General features: G+C 39.3%; 2 protein-coding genes across 5 annotated transcripts in view; one reads left to right on the top strand and one right to left on the bottom strand.

Moving 5' to 3' along the window:
* The window catches only part of DNAJC5B (DnaJ heat shock protein family (Hsp40) member C5 beta), a 54209-nt gene extending 44716 nt beyond the window's left edge, over positions 1–9493 (bottom strand). Inside the window, exon 1 of the mRNA XM_021555722.3 lies at positions 2094–9493. The gene's annotated coding sequence lies outside the window, so the exon portion shown is untranslated. The remainder of the gene's footprint in view (positions 1–2093) is intronic.
* A 207-nt stretch (positions 9494–9700) lies between these two features.
* The window catches only part of PDE7A (phosphodiesterase 7A), a 75159-nt gene continuing 64815 nt past the window's right edge, over positions 9701–20044 (top strand). For 3 of the 4 annotated variants that reach the window (XM_085572148.1, XM_021555616.3, XM_085572147.1), the window contains exon 1: positions 9718–9957. In XM_085572148.1, coding sequence (XP_085428274.1) covers positions 9820–9957 — 138 coding nt within the window. In that variant the 5' untranslated portion in view covers positions 9718–9819. Of the gene's footprint in view, positions 9958–20044 lie in introns of all 4 variants that reach the window. The other variant, XM_021555617.3, reaches the window with a different exon arrangement.

Here is a 20044-nt window from a genome sequence, read left to right as displayed (position 1 = left end):
TATAAAGCAATTTAAGCTTTGAATTTATTTACTGTTTGGGAGCATAGCTTCACACTGTACACTTTTTCCGTATCTTGCAATAAACCAGGCACTTGTAATGCAAATGGTATTGATTTGCAGTGTATTAGTATTAATTCTGACTTCTAACAAATTAAATTCTTCCATTATCTGGGAATTGATTATTGTGGCTACAGATGCAATGATATGTCATTTGACCACAGATCACCTATTTCAATATCACAGCAAGATAAGCAATCTTTCACCAAATTAAGCTTTTTGGGCCTGTTCTCAATTCTTCATAGTCTGCAGAAATGTCAGCATTTCTATTGGGGTTTTACATTCATTCTGTCTTTTAAGACAGGTCTTTCTACTTATTTTGTGTAGTCAGAAGCTGGGTGTGTAAGTAAAACCTCCTGCATAGAACTAAGCAGACGTCATGGTTTTTCCTGGTTTTAGGTATTCTATAAAACACGCTGCCTTGCAGGTTTTGAACAATTTGCAGACTAGTACATTTTTTCAGATTTTATACATTTTATGATTAAATTTCTTATTAAAGAATTATATTAAACGTTCCGAGTCCAGGGTAAAATGAAACATTATAAAAGCTGCTTATTTTCTTAGGCCTTGTATAAAAGTAGTCTACAAATTCCTAGTCATGTAATTTAATCTAGAAAACTGCTGACATGGTATTGATTTATGTAGATTTAACTGATGTTCTAACACGACTAGAGGGTGCTCTCCATAATCCCAGCTCAGCAAAGCATGTAAGAACATGCATAAAATTAAGTATATGCTTTGTACCACCAACACTTTATGCCAATTAACCCATATTTTCACCACAATTTCTGCTATGTCTATCTTGTATCATAAATATATTACATAAATATTAGACATATGCAGTATATTCCATACATACACTACATATTGCTCTTATCTGTTATATATTTCAGTATGTTACTCACATACTCCAATGAATATATTTCTGTGAGATACTAAAACTAGATTTTCTAAAATGAACCACTTTTTGAATTATATGTCATCTGAATAACTCCTTACATAATGCTGATTTACACCATGTAGGTGAGTTTTTATGATACAGTTGAGGTGGTTGAATGTAGGCTGACTCCAGAAGGGGCACTCCCATTGCTAGTTATATATACCTGCACCTTGAACCGGCTGTGCTGTTTGGCTGGTCCCACGTTTTATGGGGGGCAAGGAAGGAGGGTGAGGCTAAGAGTAATTTTTTCCAGTTTACCTCTCTGGGCTAACTCTAGAGGTGAGCATCAGTACTAGTAGGAGCAAACAGACAGGAGGACTGAGGAGGAAGGGCATGGCCTCTCTGCACAGCAGGATCTAGTACAGCAGAAAGTGTATTAGCAAAATGTGTATTTTAAAACCACATTTCCATTGCGCTTCACACCATTACAGGTCTTGGTCACTTTGCTTTACTGCACTACTCTCCACTTCCCCACACCCTCCTCCTTTCAGCTTTTAAAACACTTGTCTCTAATTAACTGCAAAGCTGCTTTTAAGAAATTGATGAGAAAATGTTCTCCTAATACTTAGACTTTCTTTTATCTGAACATAAAAGTTTATCAGAGCTAATCCTTTTAGTGTGCCCTTGTCTTACCAGAACAATTTTCTTTCATTTGGTCATGACAAAGGAGTTCAGGAATTTCTGTAAACTAACTCTCCCATCACTTTGTTGCATTTTTGTTGACATATTGGCAATATTCCTTCCAGTTTTAATTGCATTACGCACATAGAAATTTAGTGAGTTGTAAATGTGACAGGATTCCAGTTACCTTTTCTCAATTGTTAAAAAACTAAAGGTCTAGCAAAGAATAAACCTAAATAAAAGCAGAGCTAATCTCTTGAAAGTAATGAAATCTTCTCGCTGCATTTGTTCAGGTACTTAATGGGAAGACTGGCAGAATGACAGATGTTTATCCAGACTTGCAAGAGAAATCATGCTAATGCTAACCCTGACACATTCTTTCCTTTGCAAAGAAATGTCAGAATGCTGCATGGCAGAAAAACAAGAGTAGCTTCAAATATTTAATCCTCATGCTTATATTTCTAAATGGGATTACCTTCTACTGCTGTAGGTTTTGATAGAAGAGCAGTTCCACCAATGAGCTGAAAAGGAAGAAGAAAGAAAAAATCCTGATTAATTTCTGAAGCAAGCTCAGATTTAATAGAGAAACTGAGGTAGTATGCTTAAGCATTTTTTGAAAAGGCAGAAAAATAACTGCATGGAATATAATGAAGTTATTTCATTTGAATACTAATTAGTATGTAGTTTTACTACTAATGTGATCCTCTGAATGAGATTGTTAATTCTAATAGTAGTTAATATTTATTTCTACTTAACTTCTTTGTGAGGAAATAATTGCATACAATAGCCCTTCAATAAAAATAGAATTGAATAGTAAAAAAGCCAAAAGCAAGAGGAATGTAGGTGTAAGAGGAAAAACTGTAGGTTCCTGTATGTAGTCATCCAAATTATCAGAAGTGCAAATGCTGCAAGTTACTCCAATTCCCATTTCTGATACACCAAAGGGAGACTGTTGCTAAAGTGTCCTTTCATTAATTTTAGCATATATAAAAAAGCAACTAGTCTACAATTTCATACAAATAAGCTTCTGCAACAAGGGAGTGTGCTCATCTTTAATACAACCAGACATAAATTAAAATGTTCTTTGTCTGAAGAAATTCTAGTGTTATTGCCAGCACTGGTCCTAGAACTAGTTAAAGCTCATGCTTGATTCTTTTTTAAACAAGAATTGCATTAGCTGCTTCTCCTGTGGGCTCATTTCACTACAGAACCTTCTGCAGAATTAATTAATGGAAAGTCACTTCTGCCCTAGAAGAAGGCAGGACCCCAAGAAAGGTCTAATTTTTGACTTATAAAAAGCAAAATGTTTCCCTTTGGTTTTTAACAACACAACACAATGACATTAATAAAACACTGTTGCTACAGCCTGGGTGGTAAGCGGCAACTTTAGCTCGTTATTTCACTCCTGTCAGCATTTGGTGGCCTCAGTTTTAATATTACACAACATCTTTAGTACATATCAATAGGCCGGTAGAGGTTCAGCTGTAACATCAAGACTCTTTTGTACTTAAACATGACTTCCAAATCCAAACCTAACTCTAATCCATAATGATGGAGATTTTTTTAAAAAATAAAAGTCAAAATTGCTTTAGAAAATCCTTGTAAAGACTGTACTAAAAATTACACCTTCATCTAAAGAAATTTAGAAAGGATGTGCAATTTTAATGAGGTACTAGGGCATAAAACATAAAAAAATTCTACCAAACCAAATAAAAATAAATCACTAGATTTTCTAAAGATAGAATGGGAGATTGATGCGCTACAGTTTATCATGGAGGCCACCAGGTACTGTACACTGAGTGGCATGCTAAGAAATTATTCATCTGGTGAATGTGCAATGAATTTGCTACATCTGTTCATAGGGGTTCAAACCCACCTCCATTACCATCATAAAAAGCTGTGAATTTTCAGATTCTAATAACACCATTAAACTTGTAAGCTGCACCTCGGAAACTGCACCTGGGGCTCTCATATCCTCCCACTCTGATATTAAAAATATTCTACACATCAGCTGTTATTATTCATGTAAAAATGACACAAAGAGAAGCTTTCTCCACAAGCTTATGCTGACACCAACGCCCTTAGTCATGAAAACTGTAGTGAGAGGATTTTTGTCTAGGTAAACGTAATCATCAGAACTCTGGTGGCTAAGACCAGTTAAGCTGTGTGCAGTCTAGCTAAAGTTTTTTAGAAGTGCATTTAGGAAGAATTATTCCCAATATCTTCAGTGGAGTTAGAAAAAGCTGGCTTTGAACACATATTACATTTCTGACAGTCTGTAGCTGTGTTTAGAACTGACTTTTGTTAGTCTGTTTCCACAGTCAGTCCTATTCCTGAAGGCTATAACTTGTCAGTAAACCTACAGTCTTGAATTGAGCAGAGAGAATGATTCTTGGGGCTGGAAACAAATTAAAATTTGACATGGTCTGGGATCACTCTTTAACTTTCTGCTCCAGCTTGCTGGTTTTGGCATAAAATCGGTACATGTTTTTTAGCCACTGTCAGTTTAGTGAAACTGAAGTTATTACAAACATTGAAAATATTATGAACAGGTTTCAATATAATATTTAAAATACCAGAAACTGAAGCAAAAGCAAACAAGCAGTCTGCCCAGACAAGTCAAACCAACTTTATCTGCCTCTCCAGCAGAGTGACAAAACCTGTAGCTAATGGGAACATAGCACATGTGATTTAGCTTGGCTTCGCTGACGCCATCCTTCTCCACAGCCCACCCTGACACGGCCATAAACACCATCACACATCCCACTTAATCTGATTGACTTCCCAGACACTAACTGAAGCACACTTAAATTAGGAGAAAGGTTATGCCATGTTCCTTCCTTTCAGTGAAGAGAAAAGCAACTTCAAAGAACAACTTGAAGGGCCTGCTCTCTTTCCCTTAATTATTGACTATGAATTAGCCTTAGGCAACTACTCTCCAGGTTAAGCCTCTAAAGTCAGGAATGATGAACCTGGGCCATAGAAAAGATAAAGCTACTGCAATACGGGTGCAAAAAATGACTGTAAAACATTCCTGGAGGAGTTAGCATAAGTTGACAGGATATACTAAATACCATTCTTCAGATCTCTTCCAGGTCTTAAACTAACTCATTCATGGAATTTTTACTGCTGAGCTGTTTTGAGAGCATGCTTATTAAAATTGCAGATGACAGAGAGCCAGGAAAGTCTTGAAGTATATTGAAGGACAGGAATAGTATTCAATCTTGACCAACCAAAAAAATGGGTTCAGGAAACCACAATACACTCAGGTGAAGGTGAGTGCAAGTAATTGCAGTCAGAAAGAATGAATACACTGCAAAGTTCTGCAGAAAATATCCAGGGTGCAGGGGATGTCAAACTAAAGAGGAGAAAAGAATGTTGTATTGCCCAAAAATGCAAAGGAGCTCAATGCAGACCCAGGGCAAAGCAGAGGGAAGGGACACACCAAATAGGGACAGAAGTACATTTCAACTGAGCTGCCAGATATCTGAAATTCCTATGGAAATATACAGTATTCACTCAGACAATAACTCTGGGTAGAAAAAAAAAGCGACTATCTGATCATGTGCCAAAGAAATGCCAAAAACAATGTCTAAAAATGCAGTGACTGGGGATGTAACAAATGAAGACACTTTTTACTTGTTTACAGAACAACCCTGATTTTTAGACCACATAACTTCTTCATGTAAGAAGAAAAGCTAAAGCGTCTTGTGCTTGTTTTGATCATGTACCTGTACAAATAAATATTTCCTCTGTTCTCAGGATGTTTTCAAAATACAAGCACATCATGCCTTTGAGGATCCTTATTTTCCATTTTGTACAGAGAACATGGGAAAAGCATCCTCTTCTGTTCAGACTGTTCAGTTCTGCTAGTGTTAGCTGGGTGTGCCCCAGAGAGGCACTCTGTGCCGTGCAGTTAATCCTGCAGAATATCTTGCTGGAATACCTGTGTGATTTCATCTTCTTTTTACTGTAACCAGGAAACTAAACTAACTCTGATTTTGTGATCTTCCATCTCTCCAGTTTCACAAGTGATGTTCTTTGTGATAAATCTGGCCATCAGTAATGTTTCTACCTTGCTAGACAGCACCCTGAAAATAGTAATGATGTGTAAACGACACAACATTAATGCAAATGTGAAAAGAAACACTGAAACTTTATTAATGCTCCCTAAATTTGAATATTCTAATTAATAGCTGTTTCTGCCATAGTAAAGAATTCACAAGACACAGGGCTTACATGGCTGAACTATGGCACCTCATCCTTTGATGCATTTAAGACATGCACCACCATGATACTCACAGAACTCCATGGTTGAAATTTAATTCAAACAAAAAACAAAATGCTCTGAATAAATACTTTGGAGTTGTTTAATCTCTATAATGAAAATCAATAAAGCCCTCTTTCATTTTCTACAAGCTCTTACTGCATAGCAAGGGAAGACAACAGACAGAATTGGCAGAATGTAAGTCACAGAATATGAATTCTTTTTCCAACAAATGTATTTAGGCTGAAAACATGTGACATACCCTATAGTTATAAGGCTTTGTCTGTCATCCTGAGGTAAGACTGGGGGTTGGAACTAGGTGATATTTAGGGTCCCTTCCAACTCAAACCATTCTGTGAGTCTCTAAGAGTCTTCTTTGTAAATTCACTCAAGAAATCAACATTGGGCTAATATTTATAACATCTGTGTTTATTAAAAAATAGCAATTTGTGTCCTGAGAACATCACAGTTATGGAAACAGTCACTGCCTGGAAAATCTATGCTTACTTCATAATAATGGATTTCAGTTTCCTTAAAGGTGTTTAGGTAACATTAACTAGATATCAAAGATAATCTGAGGGGCAACACTGTATATGTTATTTAAGGCTATACTGTCTCAGACTGAAAATTAAAGTGTCCTTAAAGAATTAATTTCAAACAATCAGTTGGAAAGTATGCAGAGCTGATAGGAACCACAAAACACACTATCAATTATCTTCACTTATAGTTTGACCATATAGGATTGCAATATACACTACTTATATTGTGAGAGTAAGAATATACTTTTTTTTCCCCCTAAAAAACATGACATATTTTTGATTAATTGAATTTCAGATTGACTAGAATAAAAATCCATCCTACCTGAGTACAGAAAACAAATTCTTTATCAGTAGAAAAGAACAAAAAGTAAATTTGAAAACTTATTGGGAGAGGAATATCCTGACACCAGTGAAGCTGGTGGAGTCCTATCAGTAGCTCAAATGCACTGCTGATTTAATGTAAGCAGGCCAAATATGAGTAAACTGTCAAAGAATGCAGAAGAAAACCTGGCATTTCTTAATTACTGGGGAAAAAAAAAAAGCTGAGTATGTTATTTTACTTTGAATTACCATGTCCTTATTGTATCTTGAAATGTTGCATGCATGCATTATAAAATCATACTGAGAATGCTTGTGAAATTTTAATTTTTTTAAAAAGGGAATAAAACAGCTGAAAAAAGCTCTTAAGACACAGAAGCTGATCCAGTGTCCTCCTCATGTGTCCATATGTTCTTTTGGCTATCCATGAGACAAGGTGGGATTACAGCTCTGCAAAAGAATGAGGTGCATTTTTTAACTTCACAGTTCAAGGTGAAATGGCCATCAGTCCACATCTATAAAAGTACTTGCTTCTAGAACTAGTTCAAACAGATGAAAATCCTCCATACAAACCACCTATTCTTTCCAAATGAGTTCCTCCAAAGCTGTGTCATTGCCTATAAATAACAACTATCATGTGAAATCTAAACCTTTCTGCCAGTAAGCAAGCACTGAGAAGAACAATGTATTATGCAAAATTAAATCATATGAATCATTTTCCAAAATCTGATTTTTAAGTGGGTACAGGCATTTCATATATTAATCAAAGAACAGAAACGTTCCCTTACCTATCATGCTATATTTAGGATTTTTTTTATGATGGAGAAATAAATGAGATGAAAGGATGGAAAAAAAAAAAGCATTTGCAGAGAGACAAAATGAGGCTTAGTCCTAAAAAAAAAAAAAAAAGAGTAAAGTTTATTTCTAGGTGTCCCAGCTAATATGATGTACATAGCTATAGTAGATCACATCATGGATTATTCCTTTTCTCCCTTAAAGTCCAATTCCTGGAATTGTATAGTTTGCAGGAACCTAATTTTTAATCTTAACAAAAATGATACAGTTTTACCTCTTTGTCTTGCAAAAAATCCCACCTCTCCCCACACTAAAAATGAACCACAAGGGCTCAAATGCAAATACAAACTCGTCAGTGTATTGCATTTGATGGAGGATGCATTTTGAAACAAAACTATCTTTCCATGTTTGATTTTCAAGCAACTGCCCAAGCTAGGTGTCCAAGGCCAGGCTGCACTTACTGGTGCTCAGCCTCCCACAGGAGCAGCCAGAGAATCCAGATCTGGCCCTGGTGACACCACAGTCCCCTGAGGGCTGCTCGCCCAGTGTGAGGGCACAGCCTGTGGGATGGGGGATGGGGAATGGGGAACTGAGGGCTGATGGACACAGAATATCCCGAGTTGGAAGGGATCATCGTAGACCAACTCCTGTCCCTGCACATCAGGACCACCCACAGGAGTCACCATGTGGCCAAGAGTATTGTTGAAACACTTCTTGAACTGTCGGGCTGGTGACCACTGTGATCACTTCCCTGGGGAGCCTGTTCCAGTGCCCAACCACCCTTTGGGTGAAAAACCTTCTCCCATTATGTGACCTAAACCTCTCCTGACACAAGCTCATGCCATTCTCTGGGGGATGACATGTTATGACATGGGGGTAGTGAGTCAAACCCCCACTTGCCACCTTGCTGGCCCAGGGGTTCCAGGAGCCCTTGGGTCTCACCCAAGCAGCGCTGCATCTCAGGTATGGTGTCCAGTTTTGGCCCCTCAGTTCAGGAAGGACATTGGAGTGGTGGAGCAAGTCCAGAGAAGGGCAATGGAGCGGCTCAAGAGTCTGGAGCACAAATCTTAGGAGGAGCTGGGGGTGTTCAGCCCCTTGCGAGAGAAGGAGGCTCAGGGGTGACATTATAGCCCTCAACAGCTTCCTCAAATGAGGCTGTAGTCGGTCTCTTCTTCCAGACAACCAGCAACAGGATGAAAGGACAGTCATAAGCTGCATCATAGGAGGTTCAGGCTGGACATTAGGAAGAATTTCTTCACAGAAAGGGTGACTAGATACTGGAATGGGCTGCCCAGGGAAGAGGTGAAGTCACGGCCCTAGGAAGTGTAAGGAAAGCCTGGACGTGGCACTGTGTGCCATGGTCTGGTTGACACGGTGGGGTTCGCTCACAGGTCGGGCTCGACGCCCCCTCAGGCCTTTCCCAGGGCACTCCGTCCCGAGATCTGCGATCTGAGGAGCGGAGGGAGGGAGGGAGGGAGGGAGGAGGGCGGTGCCGCCCCCCGCCCCTGCGAAGGCGCGAGGGGGAGGGGGCGGGGCGCATGCGCGCGGCGCGCGGGGCCCGCCGAGCCGCCCCTGCCTGGTGCGCGCGGACGGGGAGAGTGTGGGCAGCGGTGACGTTATGACGCCGCTCTGCGCGTGTCGCCAGCCGCGCGACCCACGCACGGTCCGCCGGGCTCGTGCCTGCTTCTCCAGCCGGGCCGCCGCGCGCGGGCGGGGCGGAGGCGCCATCCTCCCTCCTCCTCCTCCTTCTCCTTCTCTCCGTTCTCCTCCTCCTCCTCCTCCCCCTCCTCCCCGGGTCCCCTCTCTGACGGCCCGGCCCCTTCCCCTCGGCAGAGCGGCGCCTCCTCCTCCCGCTCCCGGCTGTGCCGGACAATAGGGGCGAGCGCGGCGCGTGTCTCCCCCAGCGCGGCCCCCGGCCCTCCATGCGCGGCGCCGGCAGCGGGGCTGACAGCGGCTCCCGCCGGCGGCAGCGCGCCTGAAGGAGGGAGCGGCCGCGGGCCGGGACTCGCCGCCCCGGGCGCTGACAGAGCCGTCCCGCTCCGCCGCCTCCCCCTCGCTCCCGCCGGCGGCTCCCGCCGGGCTTTGGCGGCGGCGAAGCACAAAGGCGCGGGGCCCGGCGCGGCCCGGCCCGGCCCCCCGGGGGGTGCGGGGGCGGCGAGGAGGCGCCGGGCCCCCGCGGGGCTTCGCCGCCGGTCCTTCCCCGCTGCGGCGAGCCCTGCGCGGGCAGGTGCGGCGGGCGAGGCCGCTGCCCCGCGGCGGGCCGGCGCACGGAGGCTTCGTCAATGGAAGTATGCTACCAGCTGCCCGTGCTGCCGCTGGACAGGCCGGTGCCGCAGCACGTCCTCAGCCGCAGAGGGGCCATCAGCTTCAGCTCCAGCTCCGCGCTCTTCGGCTGCCCCAACCCCCGGCAGCTCTCTCAGGTAGGCAGTGTCGCTGGGCCCGCCGCCCTTGTCCGCCTGCCCCCGAATACCGGCGCGGTGGCGAGAAAAATGCAGCATTTAATATTTTTATGACTTGTTATTGCCGAGATTATCTATTTAGCATCGCTTGCGATAGTAGCGATGCTAAATAGATAATAATAATAGAGCTCCGTGGGGTTTCCCTTTACAGCCAGTGGGTTATTATTTTTTTTTTCCTCCTGTAATTTTTAAGCTAGGATTGTTTTTTAGCTCTTTTATTAGCTTGGGCTTTCTTTGAAGGCCCAAATTTCCTATGGGGTTGCCAAAAGCTGCAGCGACTTTACTGAAATGGTGAACATGCATTGCAGTGTTTTATTTGGGATGCTCTGCTTTTTCTCCCTTCAACTATTGAGGCTTGGCAGTTTGTCTAGAAGGAGACAAAGATTCTTGGCTTTTTCGTTTCCACGGTATTGCTCCCAGCCCATATTACATCAGTCACAATGTGAACTGTACTGTATTTTGTTTCATCTGATCGCGTTGGAAATACTGTGAAAAAGGTCATTATAACTCTCAAGACAAAAGGCAGGTTTTTCTTGTGAACACTGCCCTAAATTTCTGGATGTGCGTTAGTATGGTTTCCCAGCACCCAGTGATAAAATTATATTCTGGCGGAAGTCTCTGGAGAAAATCTGGAATTATGGTGGAAAGCATATGTTTTGGTGGAGTCAACCTGGTTTGGCTTCGAGGGATTTCCTATGTCGGGATTGAAAGGTCTGTTTAAGTGCTGTGAAGTATGTTGTCCTTGCAAAAGATGCTGTATTTGCATGTGTAATGGTAATTTTTTGTTCTGTACGTTTTCGGTGTATGTTATTAAGTTATTCTACTTTTTTTTTAATGACTTGCTGTGCTGCACATACGTCTTCGTAGAAAGTACAGAGCTGCCAGTTGCTTTTGGCTTCTTCCCGTTTGGTAGCAGTGGAGCTCTGTGTGTATGTGAGCATTAGGCACATGTATGTTTGGACAGAAAAAATCAACAAAATACTGTGTTAATGACCAGGAACTTGCATGCATGTGGAAATAGTTATTAGCAAGCAGATGAAGATGAACATATGTTGGCAATGCTTCCTTCCCTAATATAAATGTAATAATTGACAGAAAACTTTGGTTTTATGGCAAATTATTTTCCATGGCAAAATTAATTTTTATGACTAATTTAATTTTGTAGCAACTGAGTTAGGATCTTTTCCATTTGTACTGCGTGTTCTGAGTTGTAGTTGGTGACTTTTCCATATGTATAAGTCATCTTGAAAGTCCAACCTAATATAGCATACTTCATTCTGTGCAGATAAGTCTCCCTTGTTTGAAGCTTTCGTTGTTTTCTGAAAAGGAATAGGCAAAATGGTCAACTTTTATTCCTTTATGTATGGTCTTCAGAACAGGTGAAGCATGAAGTGTATACAGGCTTACCGAATTACATCTGGTATTGATATTTAAAGTGCTTTTTTCCTCTAACTTTTAAGCTTCTCAATGGATTCCTTATTTTCTGACCAGTATGCTGCAGGTATATTGGCGAGCTCAAAGAAGAGGTACTTGAATAATTTGTAAAAAGAGAAACTATGTGTGCTTGGCCAAGTAGTATTTATTTTGTCTGCATAAACCAACAAGTTACTAAGTTTATGCATTAATGAAAAGGAATTAGGATATTTAAGTGCTGTTATCCAACATCTGATTAGCTTTACCTTTTTTTCCTCTTTCCCTGAAGTCTCCTGCAAACAATGGGATGTGAGTAGGTCTACCAGACCTGCAATCATAGGTTGGTGTAAATGATGGACTATGAAGCATCACCAGTGAGATCAGTGATTCTGTGTAACTTGTGAATGTAGCTTCACCTTACAAGTCTTTTTTTAAGATATTCCAGTTTCATTCCTGTCCAAAGAGAGCTGACCCCTTAGCAGTTTGTCATTTTCAGTCTTGTGCTCCAGCTAGCTTTGAGCAATAGGAGTAACACTGGAGATGTGTACCCAGGGAGCTGGTATCTACAGCCAGCATTTTACAACTAACATGCATTTAGAAGATTTTCTTGAAAAATATAAGGTCTTAAAAATTACATTCCCACTTAGAGTTTAAAAGTGACATGATTGAAACATAAGATGTTTTAGGCTTATCCTTCCAGCAAGAAGGTATTTTATACAAGAAACATACATGAGATAAATGTGCACTACATTAGATACATCATTTAATTGGACAGTCCTAAGCAGGCAAATATTTATCTCTTAATTTACTAAGTAGAATTTCAGTTTTATTGAAGTTCCTCTGCATGGGTTCAAAATGGGCTGTATGTTCCTTTTTACAGCTTAAATATAGTGGTGCTGGAAATGACCTTGAGGATCTGGTCTACTCCTCTTGGCCCTAGGACGGATAAATTGTACTTACAGCATTATTGGCAGATGTTTGTCTAATCTGTTTGCTTAATCTATTTTTTAAGATATCTGTATGAGATGCAGTGAGTTGACATAACTCATTGTTGCTGAAGGTTAAAAGCCCTGACATTGGGCACGTGTTATTGCTGCTTCCTCTGTGCCATCTCTGATGCTTGTCAGGTGTTTGCTCATTCAGTTCACTGAAACAGCAGAAAGCAAACACAAGCAGGAAACTTGGTAGCTTCCTGCCATCACTCTGAATAAAACAGGCTTATTGAAGTTTGTCAGAACTGATTTAAAGGAAAAGATGGCACCACTAGGCTTTTGAAAGTCATAAAAGCTTTAAATAATAGAAATTACTTAATCTCGCTAGTCAACTCAATAGTGCTTAACTGTTCTTGTCATGAAACAATTCTTTCTTAATACTGAAAGTCTTCCTTGTGGTGATTTGCACCTTTTACTATAGGCAGTAAATGCAGAGAAAGGCTTATTCCTTTTTCCTTGTAGCTTTCTTTTATGTATTAATTATTTCACTGTAGTCTTAATTTTCATTAATTTCAAAGTCATTACAATAAAAATAATAAAGGTAACATCTAGAGGTTATTTGTGATATTTATTGTTCAAGTCCAGTCAGGTAAAAAGCTGCTGTTGTATGGGTATATACAAATGTTTCAGTTAATAATCATCTTTAAATATGAATTAATTTTAAGTGCTTATGTTAAAAGCTGTTTTTAAGAGCAATTGAATGTGTAAGTGTTGAAATTACCAGGACATTTCACATTGATGAGATTTGAATTTAGGTTCACTGTGAGACCAGGTGGATATTAGCTAGTACCTTGGATCATACATTCAGGATGTTCATTCCATATATTACAAAATTATATTTTTCAAACTAAAGCTGAGCTTTCAGAGAACAATTTTTTATTTATTGCCTCATCTAGTTTTTAACTTGGGTTGTTAATAGCAGTAAATGTTTATAGAACTGTACTTACTTAGTGTGAAAATTCTTAGTCTCAGTTTTTATGAATAAGGGTTTATAATGAAAACCACTTCACAAACGTAGCTGCAAGCTACATTTAGATTGTCCTGTGTTGCACTCCCCCTCACCCAATGTTGAACTGACATAAATATATCACAAATGAGTAAGAAAACTTTGGCCTAACCTGCTGTCTTTGCTTTACTTTGTAACTGGTTCTGCAGTCCCTTCAGTTCCTCCAAAAATGGCATCAATGGTATCTAGTAGCAGTGTCTGAATAGAAGTAAAGATCTAGCTTTAGATCTGTCTTTAAATGATGATGCTAAAGAAAGATGTCTCCTAGGGAATAGAGCAAATAATAGAAGACTCCATTTGAATCTCAGAAATGTAGGCACCGTCTCCACCTGAAGTACCAAGTACTTCTGTGTACCAGGCAGTATCATGTCCTGCTACATGGTGTTCGATAGCCAGCTTCATGACCTTTCTGCATTGCATCTCCATTTAATGCATTTAAGCAATGTAGAGTCAGACTTCGTGACTTTCATACCTGAATAATAGATTGTAGTTCATGCATATGGAATCCTAGATTTGACTTGGGGGATGACGTGGGGGAAAAATCACTTAAGAGCAACTGGAAATACACTGCATTGGTTGATTCTTCAGTGAAAGGTGTATCCTTCCTCTTACCCACCATTAGCAAAGTGCTTAGGCCACCTTTTCTATGTATTTCTTCTTGTCATTGTCACCTGATGTGATCCAAACACGTTCCAGTTTGCACATATCATGGTAAGTTAAAAGATGCAGTTGAAAGGTTTATTTATATGGTCTGGACATAGACATTTGTCTTTAATCCCATGGTTGCACCTTTTTGCTGAGATAAATGTTGTCATGACCTATTTTTTCCCTTGCAGCGGCTCATGTCTACTCCTGCGTCTTCCTCCTAGTTGTGTCAACTTCTTCTTTTTTTTTCCTTTTTCTTTTTTTTTTTTTTTTTTTTTTATCAGGTTATTTTTCAGCCATGGCTGAGTCATAGTACAGTATCATAAATATTTGTGACTGTTAGTAAGGGAGGAAGCAGCACACCGCAATGCTAGACTAGGAGTAATGAGCAGTGGAGCAGCAGAAGGAATGTTGTACATTGGCCCTGCTACTGTATGTGAAACCTTGCCCTAAACCCCTTTCTTTTCTCATCCACCATTTTTCATCATTTTTCTTCTATACCTTTCTAATCCCCTTCATCCGTGCTTCTTAATTTCTGGCTCTTTCATTAGATTTCTCCTGCCATTTCCTGTATCTCTACTGTGTGAATAATTAACGAGTTAAAATAATGAAATAATTTTCATGTTGTGATTCCTAGCCTCTGGAATTAATTCTGTGTTGCTGCTCTGCTTGCCATTCCCTTCATCTTGTATTTATTGTGTCTGGTTGCTGAGATTGCATCTATTCATATGAGAAGGGAGAGACTGACGCTGACTCTCCGCACAGCACAGACAAGTTCTGATTGAGGCTTTCATACACTATAGTAATTTTATGTGGCTGTTCATTTTTAAAATGCCCTGAGTTTTATGACCAATTAACTTTTTCATATGTTCTAGTGTAAAGCAACATTGGTACTTCATTCATCAAAACGGTCATAGCAGCTTCTTTCATGGCCTATGGTTGTCTATGTAAGATCTAAACAGAATAATAGTTTAAAGTCCCCATTAATTAGTTTGTCTTAAATCACTGGAAGTCAATTCTTCTTTGTCCAGATTGTGTAATAGTATGTTTTGTACTTTGTATGAACCTCAGTTTTTAGATGCTATCTTTAAAAAGAAATTGATTTGAAAAGGGAGATTATAGCTATGTGCCCAAGTTGGGAAATACTGAATTTTAACCATAAAACAAATTTACAAGAAGTCAGCATTAGTATATGAATATTCAATATTCTGTATGAACTAATTATGTAGTAATAGCAGGCAAGTACAAGTTGTTGGAATTTGGAGTGTTTTCTGTGGGATGTCTGTTTCAGCAGCTTTCCTGAAAAAAAAATCCCTATTTGCTATGCAAGTGTTTTTCTAGGTTGCTTGAGAAAAGCAAGTGTCCAAACTCAGTTAATTCTGAGTCAATAAGCTCAGTTTTGAATTAATAACATATCATAAAAATAATATAGTTTTTTTGGACATGTCTGTTATACAGTTTTGGCCTGCCAAAAACAATGCTGAGGACATCTGCATTGTGAATCTTTATTTCTTTGGTTCTTCTAGTATTGAAAAGCCTACAGTGGAAAAAAAATGCTGATACTAGAATGGTGATTTGTTAGAACAGTTTTTTATCTTGTCAGTGACCATTGGCTTGTTGTTTTCTTATGTTTCTCTCATCACTTGGTATCTGCAACTTTTCACTGGTTTTCTGCTAAAATTGTAAATTTCTACACTAACTCAGTAATTTTCTTGCATTGAAGATCTCAAATTCATGACTGCATTTCTAACTCATGCCAGGTTGTGGCTCACATATGTGAAACACCTTTTGGATTTGACTAAGCCTGTTGTATTTGCTTTTGTTCACTGCACCTGCATGGAAATAATGAGTAATTTGACAACTCAAAGTAGTTTGATGGTTTGCCCGTTGCCCCCCCCCCCCCCTTTTTTTTTTTCTTTTTTTTTTTTTCTGTATTTATTGCAGAAATGTGGAACCAGAGTAACTTGGTTGTCCTTTACTGTGTACATATTTGTTAACACATGTCAGTATTTTCCGCATGTGAATTTATACAATTGTGTGTCTAAGATACAAATTCATGTGTCTTATGATTGAAGGATTGTAGTGTGTTCTACTAGAATATCTTTTCTTTGTAAATGAAGGTGTGAAGATGGACATGCTAAAAATTGGAATCTTAATCTCAGTAGTCATATTACATAAAGCATATTACATAAATCATCATTTGTGTACATTCACAGCTGAATGAAATGTTCAGTTGTGCTTGAAAAACGTCTTTTATATAAGCAAGCACAAATACTTGGTGTGGACATGCACATGCATGTAGGGTCTCACAAGAAGCATGTGTCTGGGACCAGGAATTGAACACAGACTTCTCAAGTTCTAGTTCAGAGTTATGCACAGAATCCTCACTGGAAACCTTGAAAGAGTTTGCGTTTCATCAAATTTGAATTTTTCTTCAGTTTGTTCTGATTATGTCATTAACAAGCAACTGCAGTGTAAATAACCACCATGTGTAATCCAGCAAGGCAGCCTGCCAAAGAAAAAATGTATTATAAAAATGCAGTTATGAGAAACTAGATTTAGGGGTTAGTTGGAGTGTTGTTTATTTATATGTTTGCTGTATTGTAGGGAATTTGTAGCCAAATATTTTGTTTTCTTTCTGGTTGAAAATAAATTTGTGGCTGTTATCTTGCCTTCCCTGCTCTCCTCCCTTCCATACCCTGAGAATTTTTTACTTCTGTTACGGCAGCCTGACTCCTGTTTTCCTCCCACTTCCCCCCTCTTTGTACACCTTTGATATGGCAATCTGATTTATTATCTTCCTGACCACATTCCCACAATAATTATAATTAGAGATTCCTGGAGTCTGCTTTTTGTCTCAAGGTAGAGGGTGAATTCTTTTCTCTGCTCATAGCTGAAGTTGTGAAGGAGCCAAGGTTTGCAGCAGGTCTTCCTCCACTGCCTGCAAGAGCATCAGAGAGTATGCAGCAATGAGAATAATAAAGAAAGGTCTGTACTAGTAGAATATTTTACTATTTCTTCCTCTCCTATCTGCCAGATGAGATATGTGGAAAGAAAGACACTGTTTTCTTTACCCATCATAGGGATTTTTTTCCTGTTTCTCCCCCCATGACAGACATAGCTGGAGGCTACTCTGCCTAATAAAACTGGATATCTAATACATGTGAAATACAGCCTGTTACCCCCTTTAGGGCAAGGGGTCAATTCTATCACATAGGGTAAAGAAAACCAAAGGAAGATATGCAGAAACCTATTCCAAGGCTGTGAAGGAAAAAGTTACAGTGGAAACTCTGAGACTTCAGTAGGTGAATCAGCCTTGGAACAGAAAGGATTTAGAAACCTTGTGTGAAATTTCTGTCTTATGTGATGGGTCTTAGTTGTCTTAAGAATGGAGGTACATGCCATGTTGGGGTGATGGCAAGCAAGTAATTTCCTGAGGGATTCAGTTATATCTGGATCAGAAAAAGTTAACACTTTCACAGAAAATATTTTGAATAGAATAGTCTGGTAGTGGAGGAACTATAGCTGTCATGGCAGGAGTGGCACTGGCCTGTGTTACTTCTTGCTTTGTGTTTGTAGCTAATACACCCCATATATTGATGCTGCACTTGATCACATGCAGAGGAGGAGGTTTCATGTTTAGTCAGGCATGAACTTGCACTTCCATTTTCTTAAACTTTCCAGTAAAGTTCATGTGCCACAGTAATCTCCTGAAGTGTGTATGTGTGGCAGGGGTGTGTGTCTTATCAGTAGTGCCTTGTCTTCTGTTTTGCATTGGTAAAAGTCCTGTAACCAGTTTTCAAAAACCTTTAACACTTAAATTTCCTTGATTTTTACTTGTGGAATTTTAGACTTCAGCTGCAATAATAGAGCTTTTTCAGGTATTGGGCAAAAAAAATCTGTAGTTTTTTATAGCTGCAAACATAGTGTGAAACTGCTAAATAATAAATATCTATATATGGATAGTAAAGGTCATAGTTTTTTGATGCTCCTATTTATTATGAAATCTAGTCTGTACATTTGTTATTGAGTTCTGCCATTGCTCTGTTTCTTCTGTTGTGAAGTCTGAGCTACATTTCTTTTAACATGGTGATAATAGGAATTTCTGCACTTTCCACTTAATTTAAACAATATATTTAATAAGCTTGTCCTAACTTGTTTTACAAAAAAACTGATTTTTGTCCAGATAAAACAGTATTTAGCTTAAAAATTGGCAGATGAAATGGTAAAGCTTTATTGCCTGAATTAAAACAAAATAAACTTGAGTTTTTAACCTTGCGAAGCTCAGAATGTCGCAAATACTGAAAAAGTTATTGTCTCCTCAATATTTTTTCCTTTTCCTTTCAAAAAGGATAGTGGTTGTCTTCTGCATCTAGTCCTTCTGCTTATATATTTGTCACTTCAGATTATTGCAGGAGTTTTGCAACCTACCAGAAGTGAAGACTAGAAATCAAACCTAGCAAATTGCAGGTACTAAATTCCTGAGGTTTTATGTTGGGCTTGTACTTTGTGATCTGTATTGACTTTCAGGTTCTTTTAAGCAGGAGAAAGGCTTCATCTCCAAAAGGGTGTTGAATGGTTGAAGCTATGGTTACCTTGTGTTTTTTGTTTTCCCTGTGATACTATGTTATTTTTGCTATGCCCTTCCATCTTAAGTTCAGGCCAGAAGAGATTTTTTTTTTTTTTCATTTGTTGTAACTAAAGGCCTTTGGTTAAAATTCTCCACCTATCACCTTTTGATACAATAGACTGTAAGGGAAATAATCAGCTGTGCACTACAAGGGTAATCCATTTTCATGAGCTTTTTAAGAAAGATGATTTGAGAGGATTAGATAAGGAGCTGTTATTCATGATTGACTGAATAAATAGGAAAGACAATTAAGACTAATGAAGTTTAAGACATTTCTCATAATTCTTGATATTGTTGTATTTATATAAGACCATGGGAAAGAAGCTACATGCTGAAAAATATGGTTGTGTTGGAAGCAATTTGTGAGTCAGGAGATGAAATTTTTCTCTTATGCTGAGTGTGAGTGACAAGAGGGTCTGGTTAAGGTAGGAGAAGAGAAAGGTCAATAAGGCTAAAAAATACATCTTAAGCTTGTTTCTTGGTGTAATAATGCGTGTTACAGAAGGTTTGTGTTTCTGACACTCCTGAAATTAAGATTGTTGAAGTTAAGCACAATGATTTTTGTGTTTAATGTGTCATGAAAAACAGAAGGGCAGTTTTTTTTATATTCTGCCTTGACACGTTGTAATGCTGTGCTTGGAGAGGCTTTGTGGTTGATGATTATTGTTGACAGGAGCCATAGTTTTTATTACTAACATTATTTTAAATGGAATTTTTTTTTTTTCAGGTATGAGTGTTATTTAGTGTCTGCAGTCATAGTTCCAAGGTGCTTTTGGTCTTAAATGTAAGCAGTATTGCTTGCACAGTAATTGCTTTTAGCTGCCTATCTTTACTCCTGCTCTAGTGCTGACAGTTGCATTCCTCTGACCCTGTGGAAAGCTGGTTTGCTGAGCTGCAGCAGCAGAAAGCCCTTTAATTTTTGCAGCAGTCATTTTCTGCTCATTTGTCTCTCCCTGGTTTTCTTGCAGGATCTGAGGAGTGTTGGCGCAAGGGAAGGAGCAGGGATATGGAGGCAGAGGCCACCCAGTGTGTGTGGCAACACTGACTCAAGTTGTTTCCATTGCAGTTGGAGGAATGTCCAGAACAGCTGAACTGTGTGGAATTGTTTCACTTTCTTGGCAAACAAGAGTGGGCTGATTAATTCTGTGGTGTTATTCAAATTAAGTAATATGCTGTATTCAGGTATTTAGTATTTCCAAAGAAGCATTGTGTACCCTGTATCTTTTATGTATTATTCGCACGTCTTCAAAATCTGTAATTCCATCTTTATTAGGTGAGTCCGTGGTTCTGTGTGTTTCAGGTATTAGATAGACTTGGCTTGATAGAACATTTTAAAAGGACTATTGGTAACTTTTGAACAAA

The sequence above is a fragment of the Lonchura striata genome, chromosome 2 (assembly GCF_050655825.1).
Source record: "Lonchura striata isolate lonStrDom1 chromosome 2, ASM5065582v1, whole genome shotgun sequence".
Taxonomy (NCBI): Eukaryota; Metazoa; Chordata; class Aves; order Passeriformes; family Estrildidae; genus Lonchura; species Lonchura striata.
This window is presented reverse-complemented; position numbering and strand designations above follow the sequence as displayed.